Source organism: Artemia sp. Qi Xiang Cuo, chromosome 17 (assembly GCF_049724085.1).
Source record: "Artemia sp. Qi Xiang Cuo chromosome 17, ASM4972408v1, whole genome shotgun sequence".
Taxonomy (NCBI): Eukaryota; Metazoa; Arthropoda; class Branchiopoda; order Anostraca; family Artemiidae; genus Artemia; species Artemia sp. Qi Xiang Cuo.
In genome coordinates this window covers 35,233,898-35,244,890 of record NC_142810.1, presented here as the reverse complement: position 1 = coordinate 35,244,890, position 10,993 = coordinate 35,233,898, and the positions used below count along the sequence as shown (strand labels likewise).

The window sequence follows — 10,993 nt, the reverse complement described above, 5'->3', positions numbered from 1 at the left end:
GCATCAATAAACAGTTTGGTTCCAATCCTGGATACCTCTTTTACTAGTTTTTTCTGCCTTAAAAGGGGAAGAGTTTTCTTACAGGCGAAATCGACAAAATGATTTTTTTTTTTAAGTGTTACTCTAGTGTCTTCAGGAGCAGATCCTCTACCCCATTCCCAGCCCCCTTCCCCTCCTTCTAGCTTCCCTGTGAGCAAGTGAGCGTATTGCAAACATATTTTTTTAGCCCTCTGTGTTTGTTTTCGACTTTTTTGGCATGTTCATTTGCATTGGTGCTTTCTTTCGCATTGGTGCTTTCTTTTGGCCTTTTTCTCTTTCTTTTGCTTTCTCCTTTTTTCTATTGCTTTTTTTCTTATCCTCGATGTTTCTAATTTCGGGAAAAAAGGCATTATATGTCACTGCTAAGACAGCATCTAAAATAAAACAAAAACTTACTAGTTTTTAGCATTAAGCTCATTCTGCCACAGTAATTCACCATTTATAGTGACACTGTCATACCAAATTAATAGATTTTCCCCTTTGATCGTTTTCAGTTGGGTCTGAAGCTTCTTTAAAAAATTAATCATTCCTTGTAGAGCCACTTCACTAAGCTTGTTTTCTATATTTATTAGATACCCATCAAAGCTATGATGTGCAGCAACCAATGACATCTTACTAACCAGCAAGTCTATATATTCGTCTTTTGTGAATATTTCTTCACATATTGAAGTACCACCTTCCCATTCAGTTATGAACGTCCCTGAAAAATAGTACAATTTAAAAATATGTCATTTAGGTTAGGGAACCATACCTTCAATAGGATGGAGAGAATACCATCAATTAGTTTTCCTTCCCCCCCCCCCTTTAAGAGAGGCTCCACCCCATCCACCCCCCCCATTCCCTTGCTATATTTCTCTAGTAAAGAAAAGAAAAATCTATACAAATAGCATGTATGCCAGATTTAGTTACTAAAATCAGTTTTACTAACAAGATCCATAGTCATAGAAGGCTTACTATCACAATACACTGTAACATAAATATAAAGTTCTAGCTTTTCTACAGCTTTTGTGACCATTCTATTTTCTTTTTTTTTGAATGGTCAGCTATTCTCCATAAGAAATTTATTAGTATACTTTGTAATCCATATTTCTGTTGGCTAAGTTATTTGCTATTCTTATATCCCAGGCTAATACAATTTTAATATTCCTGATGTCTCTTGGGCCTGAAAGCTAAACCTAACTAAAGTTTTTTTTTAGGAAACAAACATAAATTGTGAATATCTTTCAAATCAGGCCTAAGAATTACCATACCAGGTTGGTAGTTGACATAAAAAGCAACAAGACACGTTTCTCTTTTTTTCAAGGCATTGAGGATATAGAGTAGTTGGTAGTCTTCAGAAAATGACTTTTGTACATTCATGGAAAATTTCAAAAGTGTTTAGTGAATGAGCCTAAAACCACCTTGTTTCCTGTTTATCTCTCCGTTTCACAATGCCACTAGCTGTTTTCACTGAAAATAGATTGATGTATGTGCTTCATTTCTGTTTTGTTTTTCTGTTCTCAATTGTTGTATTTTCCCTTGATGGTAATACAATATGATCTATATGCTATCCAAAGACCCTCAAGATAACATATTTTGCCCGCAGGAACACCTTTCTTTACTTGGTGGCTCTAAGCTTATATTGTTTTTACAACACTGAAACGTTTTGAACAAAAAGGGCTGAAAATCAAAATTTGAAATAAAAAACTTTTACAGCTTTAATCTCTAGAAACCCTTAATTCAATGTCTTAATAGAATGCATATTTCTGAAATTCGATTATATATTTAACTTATTAATTTTGCTATGTAAAAAATATTTTATATTACAATATGCTGCACACAGTAGAATGGTATGTGAACCCCCCCCCCTCCCTTGAAGAATGTTTAAAAGGACACTTTTCATGGAAAAGGAAACTGTGGTCTAAATAGGCATTCTTCCACATTTTTAACCCCTCCACTCTCCCAGGAAAACTCATCTGTAAGACATCCCAGTTTCCCCCTTAAGGGTTTGACCTGCATTTATTTTTATATTATAAGGCCCTTTTCATTTATACATATTACTCACCAAGTATTAAAACACCATGTAAGTGTGCAGCTTCAATCCACCCAGGAGGAGGAATTGTAAGAAGCTTATGACTAAAGTATACAAAAACATCAACCATGCTCCAGTGCCAAAAAGCGTAACTTTTGTGATTAGTTGATCCTGCTACAAATCTATCTTCTAGATAGCCTCCTCTCATGTCATGACATACAATAGTTCTTGATTTGTTCTCCAATTTTTCTAGACTTGTTCTCTTTTTCAGTGGAGCTTCTGATGGTGGATTCCAGCTTCTAATTTCATTAAAACAAACCAATGGATGGCACTCTTCTATTTCCATTCTGGTAAAAAAAAAAAAAATCATTTCAGTGAATTATATATAGACAGATCTTATAAAAATACAAAATAAAAAAAATCATTTGATAATATTACACAACATAAGCTATTTGTAATTGTTTGACCTGTTGTTGAGTATAATTTAACAAAAATTTGTTCAAAAATAAAAAAATTTCAAAGAAAAGCAACAAACAATATTATAATCTAAAACAAGCAGAATTAAGGGGATACAGTAAGCCAAGCTTTAAATAAAAAGTGATTAGTATGAAATTATTATGCTACTCATACTTCCTGGAGTTTTGTTTTCAACATCAGCCCATTTGTAACAATCAATGCTGATTTTTATTTGAACTAAAATAAATTCTTATCATTGTTTTCATCTTTTAAATCCATTTTCTTTAAATGTAAGAAAAACCAATTGGATAAATTAAACTTTTAATGTAAGCTATTTGCTTGGTTTTCAATAAAGTGCAAATGAAACACTAGCCTTTTGAAGGTTTTAAGGGTCACAAATGAAAACAATGCAGTTATTTTTGGTAACATTTATCCGTGATGAAACATTTGTGACAATTCATTAATTCTACAATTTTTAAAAGACTCTAATTTCATAGCAAGTTGCAATGCTAGTCTTGTATTTGTGATCAACAATCTACAAAATCTATACTCATCAATATTGCTGAAATCAAACTCTATTTGAAAAATGTTTATGCTAATTTCAACATTTGTTAAATATTCTATACCACTATATTTATAGGACTATATTTGTCAACTGTTTAACAAAATTAGTTGAATTTTGAAGTTCTATACTGCAATATTAGCCTCTGATTTGTAAGTAACAACCAAAGGTGCCGTTGAATACCAGCTTTTGTGAAGTCAAACATTATTTGTGAAATATATTAATAACATTTTAGAATTGCAAGTTCTGACAAGGTGCAAATCTGTAGGCTAGTTATAGTCTTTGAATTTTGGGATTCTATATGACAATATTTATACCATACTCTTTATGAAATATGTAGCAAATGTAGTTAAATTTTGAAAATGCTAAAGTGTTTTAAAATTTTAAAAAAGCTTCTTATCCTAATCAATGATCCTTGTGTTACAGGAGCTGTTCTTAAAGAATTGGGACAAAAAGTCAAACTTGCCTCAACTTAGTGAAATACCTCGAACTTGTTGAAAAATATTGTGATAATTTAGATCTTATCCAGTTATTCCATTTACTCCAAAATATAAAAAAAAAATAATTCAACACCAACACATTCCCTTAAAGAAGCCTATAGATGTGTTACAATTAATTGTGCAATACAGGAAGTGAAGAGGTCTTTGCAAATGCAAGAGTTGCCTATTAAATATTTTCTGTGATTCCAGTTTTGGTGGCAGGTAATGAGTTTTGTTTAGTAAACTTAAATTAATACTAATATACCTCAGATTGACTATGGGCCAGGAACAGCTAAATGCTTTAGCATTAAAGAGCATAGAAAAAATTAAAATTTGGCCAGAAAATTTTTGGTAGGCAGGGAGACACTAATAAAAATTTTGCCCTCGGCAAAAGAGAGGCCAGAACCACAACTGATGTGAAGAAATGTGTATTTAGGAATGAAATAACTAACTATTCATGGTTGATTTAAAATAGCATTCAGAATTTTTCAGTATTTCTTTCAGCTGGTCATCAGGCTTTAGCCTAACTATTACTGATTGGCAAATCTAGGGTAAGGTATCCAGTAGCTGAACTGCTAAAATAAATTTCGACAGTTACATTACTGTAAAATATCTATTATACAACCAAGAAAGTGGATTATTTCACCATCAGGTTTGTCTAGATGTTCTCAATAAGTATGTGATTAGATTGAATATTTTCACAAACTACAACACTAACAATTTTAAAAGGAACTGATAGTCAATAATGGACCTTAATCTTTGACCAACATATTATGCTTTTTTATAATTAAAGTTTTAAAGGATACAATTAGATTCCTTATTTTATGCTTCTTTTCAACATAATAGTTGTTACCCTGAAAATGCACCCCAACCATAGGTGGCCCTAATAACATAATTGTTTGTGGTTATTTCCACAATTTGAATCATTGTAAAACTAGTTACACTGTGTAGAGTCAAAATATCCAGTTCAGACTTAGTGATTATGTTAAATATTGGATGAAAAATAGTATTCTAAATCAGTTAGAAATGTGAATGTTAATAGAAGGGAAAATATAAAAATTTTATATAATTTGCTATCCTATTCTCTAAATATAAAATAATATAAATATTCTGCATATCATAAAGCAACAATTTCATTGTTTTTTGTTTTTTTTTTAGTTTGATGGGCTAGCCTATATATCCTAACACTATATAAGTGCCCAAGGGGGGGGGCATAAAAAAAGCATAAAATTAGCAATCAACAAATGCATCTTTTTGTTTTAGCCTCTCTTCTACTGAGGAGTCCCTAGTCTACATATTTATCTTGAATAGGCCAGGATACAAGAGCAATATGTTATAAGTCTAGAATTGGAACTGCTGAAAACAAAACATGTCAAGAAAACAATTCTTACTTCATAATATGCAGAATAACTGTAGTTAACACATTTTGACTATATTTTCACTGTACTTAACCAGCCCCCCCTAATGTGCAAATGAATAGCCCAAATTATATATTTCCTGGTGTTTTGAGGTTCTTGATTTTGCCAGTTCTTTATTTACAGGTATGCAGGTTGAAACAAGAGTAATTTGTGGCAAAATACATAAAAAACATACAGTTTGGGCTATAATATTGTCAATTAGGGAAGGTTTGGGGGTTAAGTATAGCAGAGCTGTAGTCAAGATGTATTAACTATGATTATTCTGCATATTATGAGGTAACATATTTCCTTCGCAACAGTCACAGTTCTAGACTTATATAAGTAATTTGGGTAATGTTTATATTAAGGTAGCTAAGAAACAAACTTAAGCATAGGGTAAAGGTATCAGTGATTTGACAGAGCAATTTTGGAACTCCTGTCAAAATTTTCCTTCAGAATGGAATAACTCTGCTTAGCTGTAACTTGGAGCACCATCTCTTGAAGCCATTTTTTGTAATTCAATGATAGGAAACATTGACACAATATCTGGTACATCCAGATAAGAAAAGGACATTTAATTCAGTCAGTTTCCTGTTTTTGACAAAAAAGAAGCTCCCAATAATTTGTCATGTATATTATGTTCAAACTGCTGTTACTTAGTTATTTATTGCAAAAAGATATTGGGATTACAATACACCAATGCATCAAGATATATCTGATTTTATCTGAATTCTAGTCACATTAGCTTTTTCTTACTAAAATTAAATTAGAATGGCAACAAATTTTACATTGTTGAAACTAGGTTCCAAGTGTCGAAAATTCTTGTTTAATGTAGTGGAATACCAGGTGCACTAAAAATGTTCCTTCAGTCAAATTCAAACATAGATATGAATTGATTCTGAGGCTTCTATGAATTGATTTATTTCTTTTGTGAATATCTTGTAGTAAGCTTGTCAAAATTTTTGACAGACAGCGACAGGCCCTGTTGAAATATAGGTGAATCTGTTGAAACTTCACTGAACTTGTAAAACAAATGAGAAATAACTGGTGTCAAAATTCCAGGAACCACTAACAAAGATATAGCTGTCAAATTTATGGGTGCACACTACTGCCAAAAATTGCAGAAGTTCACATGGAAGTTATTTTTCCCTTTCTTTAGCACTTATCAATGAAATTTAAAAAAAAATCAAATTTGGAAAATCTTATTTTCTGGGGAGGGGGGGGGGGGGCTAAACACCTAGAAACATGTCTTAGAAATATAAAAAGTGCCCCCCCCCAAAAAAAAAAAAATCCTAAGCTATGTTTTGGATGAAACTAAGAATCTGTATATGAAAATAAAATCAACTAAATCAAATATAGGGTAATGACAATAAACTTCTTAAATTTCTTAAAGTCCACTCCTGTTTTCCTAGACCCTATCCCTTCTGAAATGCTAGTAAAACAATTTTGTTATACCAAATACTACATACTTGAAATTGTAAATATTTACCAAATCATATTACTGACTTATGAATAAAGTGAATATACCACTTGATGTCTTTTTTTATGCTCTTTCCAAATATAATACTCATTTTTGTCAGAAATGAATTTTATCCCCACCCCTATATACTAATTCAGGGTATATATTTGCACATTAGGGGGGTGGGTGTAAATTTTAAAGTGACCTCCCATTTACATCAAAAATAAAATTTCCCCCCCCCCCCCCTAATGTGCAAATATATAGGCCTATCCTGAATTGGTATACAGTGACAAAATTAATTTCCAACAAAAATGATTATTATATTTGAAAAGAGCATAAAAGAAGGCATCAAGTGGTATATTCACTTTATTCATAAGTCAATAATATGATTTGGTAAATATTTACCCTTGAAACAATTTTGTTAGTTTTATTACTTCTACTTTTTGGATAGTGTTTTATACTTTTATACATTAAATGAAGTTGAAGAAAAACAAAGAAACAAAAATATATGTTTAAAATACACCAGGGTCTGCCCATGAGTATTCCCCAAGAATTTTGACACATTTCAAATACACCAGGTTCCATCCACAAGTATTCCTCAAGTATTTCAACACAAGTTGAATTGGGTTCTTTGTGGCAAATTTGTAGGTGAAAAAGCTCTAATTTTGAAAATCAGTTTTGTACCCTTTTCAGATAAACTTCTCATCAAACAGTTAGATTCCTAGATGTTTTTCCTACATACTGAAACCCTATTCAAACCAAGTCTTTAAATTAAGACTTCTGGAGTAGAAAAACTGGTTTTTTACAAAAAATGTCAAATCATAGGTACCATTACCCTATAGTCAGAATTGTATCCTGAATCCAAATTCAACATTTTTTTGTGTTGGAAATGAAATTAACCCCCACCCCTATATAAAACAATTCAGGGCATATATTTGCACACTAGGGGGGGGGGCTCATTTCCAATGCAAATGAATGTTAAATTTGGATTCAAGATGCAATTCTTACTATAGAGAAGTGTATTTCTTAGCTACCTGAATAGTCTGTTAATATAAACATTGCCTATAATTTTTGTCTAATTCTTAATTTTAAAACAAAGTTGTCCCAGATTCTGATCAACCTATCCCTACTAACCCAATCCCAACTATATAAAATTATCTATCCTACATTATAGGCCTATTCAAAATTAGGAAGATTCTATCTATGCTTATAACTGATAAACCACATTTTAATTAAAATAGCCTATTTGTCTAAGATTATGCATTGCTCAAGTAATAGGGGCATTATTTGGTAAAGTTCTACCAAATCATATTATTGAGTTAGGAATAAAGTGCATGCACCATTTGATGCCTTTTTTTATGCTGATTACAAATATAACAATCATTTCTATCGGAAATGAATTTCAGCCCCCCCCCCTATATATATACCTAACCTAACCCACCCTAACCCTGAATTGGCATATATTGGGGGGGGGGGCTGAAATTCATTTCTGATAGAAATGATTTATTATATTTGTAATCAGCATAAAAAAAGGTGGTAAAGTACTACAAAATCATATTATTGAGTTAGGAATAAAGTGAATAGCCTACATCATTTGATGCCTTTTTTTATGCTGATTACAAATATAATAAGCATTTCTATCAGAAATGAATTTCAGCCCCCCCCCCTACATAGGCTAGGCTATACCTAACCTAACCCAACCTAACCTAACCCTGAATTGGCCTATATAGGGGGGGGCTGAAACTCATTTCCGATAGAAATGCTTATTATATTCGTAATCAGCATAGAAAAAGGCATCGAATGGTGTATTCACTTTAGTCCTAACTCAATAATATGACTTTGTAGAAATTTACCAAAAAAGGCATCAAATGGTGCATTCACTTTAGTCCTAACTCAATAATATGATTTGGTAGAAATTTACCCATTAGGCCTATTCTAATGGTACTAGCTTTCTCTTTTGATATTATAGTGTTTCCTTTAGAAAAACCCATGGATTAGAATGTTAACCTTTAGTTCTCCTGAATAGGGACTGGTAATCCAATAATAGCCTACAATTTGACTGATTTCAGCATCTGGGAAGCAATTCCAAGACAGGGGAGAATTGTGCACTCCCCGATTGACGTTTCTAAAGTCTTCCGATCCAAGGTCACCAATTGGTAGGAAGGACTCCTATTAAAATCCGAAATATAATACTGCCAAGCCAAGTTTTTAAAGAGAATGAGGAGAAAATCTGCAGTTTTGCACTTTTTCAAGCTTTTCCGATTTGAATTTTAACGAAAAACTGCTACGTTGCCCGTTAGTATACCTTAGTATTTCTACAGTTTTTATTCAGTTCCTATGAAGTAACCTAAATTTTTGAAGGAAGGAGATGCAACTTAACTTATGTGGTGTGGAATAGGAAAATTAAAAATTTTCATCATAAAAGAGTGCGCAGAAAACCTCATAATTAGTCCCCGAATCTGCGCCGAAAACCAATGGCGTGCCAGCGAAAACCTTTCAGCGCATCGCCGCCGCTGATACGGTCAGCGGAGGCGCGCTGCCAGAAATTCGAAGTGCCGAATTATTTTCTGAGATAATTGAGAAGCAACTATAAGGCAAAATTCAATATTTTATGGTACAAGCGAAAATTTTGGATCCTCTCAAAATATATTTTGTATCTAATCATCAACTATGGATTTTAGATTATCATTAACCTGTTTCTGTCCTCTTCGCTACAATGTTGTATTTTCTAATTAAAATGATTTTTTACTAGCCATGATATTTCTTGAATTCCTTGTTTACAAATGCTTTACCATATTCAAAACAGGCAGCTATTCTATAAAATCTTATAATAAGGTTTTTACATATGTATATGTTTTTTTTACATACGTACATGGAAGCAAATAGAGAGTGGAAGAACTAAACTTATATGAAAAATGTTTCTGTCTTCCTAAAAAAATTCTCGAAAAATTAAATTTAAAATCCAAATGAATTCCATAAAAATTTTTGTGATTTAGATTAGGCTCTTGATGCTGATGCTCAGTTGCCCATTGTTCAGGTTGCTTACCATCTCCCCTCTATGTTACCAAAATATGAACAATACAGGTCCTTAAAACGGAATTTGCCCACAAGATGGAATGTAAAATATAGTATGATACAAAGTATTATTCAATATAAAAGCCTTCTGGCAAGTGTTTCGTGTAAAACTGAGAAACCTGACCCTACTCTAGATGATGAGGAATATGAACTGATGAGTGACCTTTGCTTTCTACTGTCAAATTTTTCTACTACAGTCAAAGTCATTGAGGGAGAATTGTTTCCCACGCTAAATATTGCTCTGCTCTTTTGGAGCCTCCTAAAAGGTCACCTTGAAGAGCAACCTAATAATAGTAGCTGTATTTTACTTCTGAAAGAAAAGATGACTTTGACTTTATTCAATATAAAAACACAAATAAAACACAACTCCAGGGACTGATCAATGATCCATAGGGTCGAAATGTGCTCCCTGGAGAAATTGAATATTCATACAAATACTATCACTAATTATTGACAAACGACAAATTGACAAACAAACAAACTTTGAAAAAAAAGGCACTATGCAGTACATAAAAAAGAGAGAACCATCCTAAAACTATTCATTTGTACTAGTAGAAAGAATATGTTTCTTGTAATTATATCGAAATGACGAAACTGAAAGAGAATCTTTTATATCCAGGGTAATACTGTTCCACAATTTCACTCCAACGTATTTCATAGGCAGCGTAATAGCGCTCCCTAAGTAAAAAATGATGTTGGCGCAATGTATTATTTTTTTCCATACCCGGGCACTTCGTATCTAAGAAGTTGTCGTAAAAACTTCGAAAAGGGCTCATTCGATTGGAAATTGGTGTGGCTAGTGCCCTTTTTAATAGTCGACAGTGATTGGAGGGCAACTTGCCCCCCCCCCCCACACGCCCATCGTTCCGCAAAACACATCCAACCAAAATTTCGAGATAGACATTTTGTTTAGCGTAGTTGATTTCCAGATAGAAAATATGAAAATATTGAGGAGAACACTCCCCCAAAGCCCTCGGGGCAAGGGTTTTAAGTTATGCCCTGAGGGTATATAAGAACGATGTTGGCACAATGTATTATTTATAATTTTTTTCCTTTAGAGCAGTGCACTTCGTATCGAAGAAGTTGTCGTATAAACTTTGAAAATGAGCTAATTCAATTGGAAATTGGAGTGGCTTGTGCCCTTTTTAATAGTCGAAAGTAAATGGAAGGAAACTAACATCCCTTCCACGCCCACCTTTTCCCGAAACACATCCAATCAAAATTTTGAGATAGCCATTTCGTTCAGCGTAGTTGATTTCCAGATAGAAATTATTTTTTTGAGGAGAACACTCCCCCACAGCCTTCAGGGTAAGGATTGTAAATTATGCCCTGGGGGCATATAAGGTTTTTATAAAAGGTGTTGTCGTAGGAACTTCAAAAAAGTCTCATTCAGTTGGAAATTCAAAGGGCTAGGGCCTTTTTTAATAGTACAAAGTGGTGGGAGGGCAACTAACCCCCCTCTCACGCCCACCTTTTCCCAAACACATCCAATCAAAATTTTGAGATAGCCGTTTT

The 10,993-nt window shown here is 33.0% G+C and overlaps 1 protein-coding gene across 1 annotated transcript; it reads right to left on the bottom strand.

Annotated features, from left to right (window-relative positions):
* Positions 1–434: 434 nt before the first annotated feature.
* On the bottom strand, positions 435–8,647 carry ENGase (cytosolic endo-beta-N-acetylglucosaminidase). The gene is made up of 3 exons (XM_089102896.1): positions 8,456–8,647; positions 2,084–2,397; positions 435–739 (listed from the first exon to the last, which is right to left on the bottom strand). The coding sequence occupies exons 1-3, from the start codon at positions 8,473–8,475 to the stop codon at positions 435–437; spliced, it is 639 nt and encodes a 212-aa protein (XP_088959022.1). The 5' UTR covers positions 8,476–8,647.
* Positions 8,648–10,993: the final 2,346 nt, after the last annotated feature.

Bases quoted from the DNA above. Each gene is read 5' to 3' on its own strand.
- ENGase (XM_089102896.1), bottom strand. From the start codon at position 8,475: ATGCTGAAATCAGTCAAATT. The intron at 2,398-8,455 runs GTAGGCTATTAT...TTTTTTTACCAG, and splicing joins ATGCTGAAATCAGTCAAATT to AATGGAAATAGAAGAGTGCC. The intron at 740-2,083 runs GTGAGTAATATG...ACTATTTTTCAG, and splicing joins ACATGGTGTTTTAATACTTG to GGACGTTCATAACTGAATGG.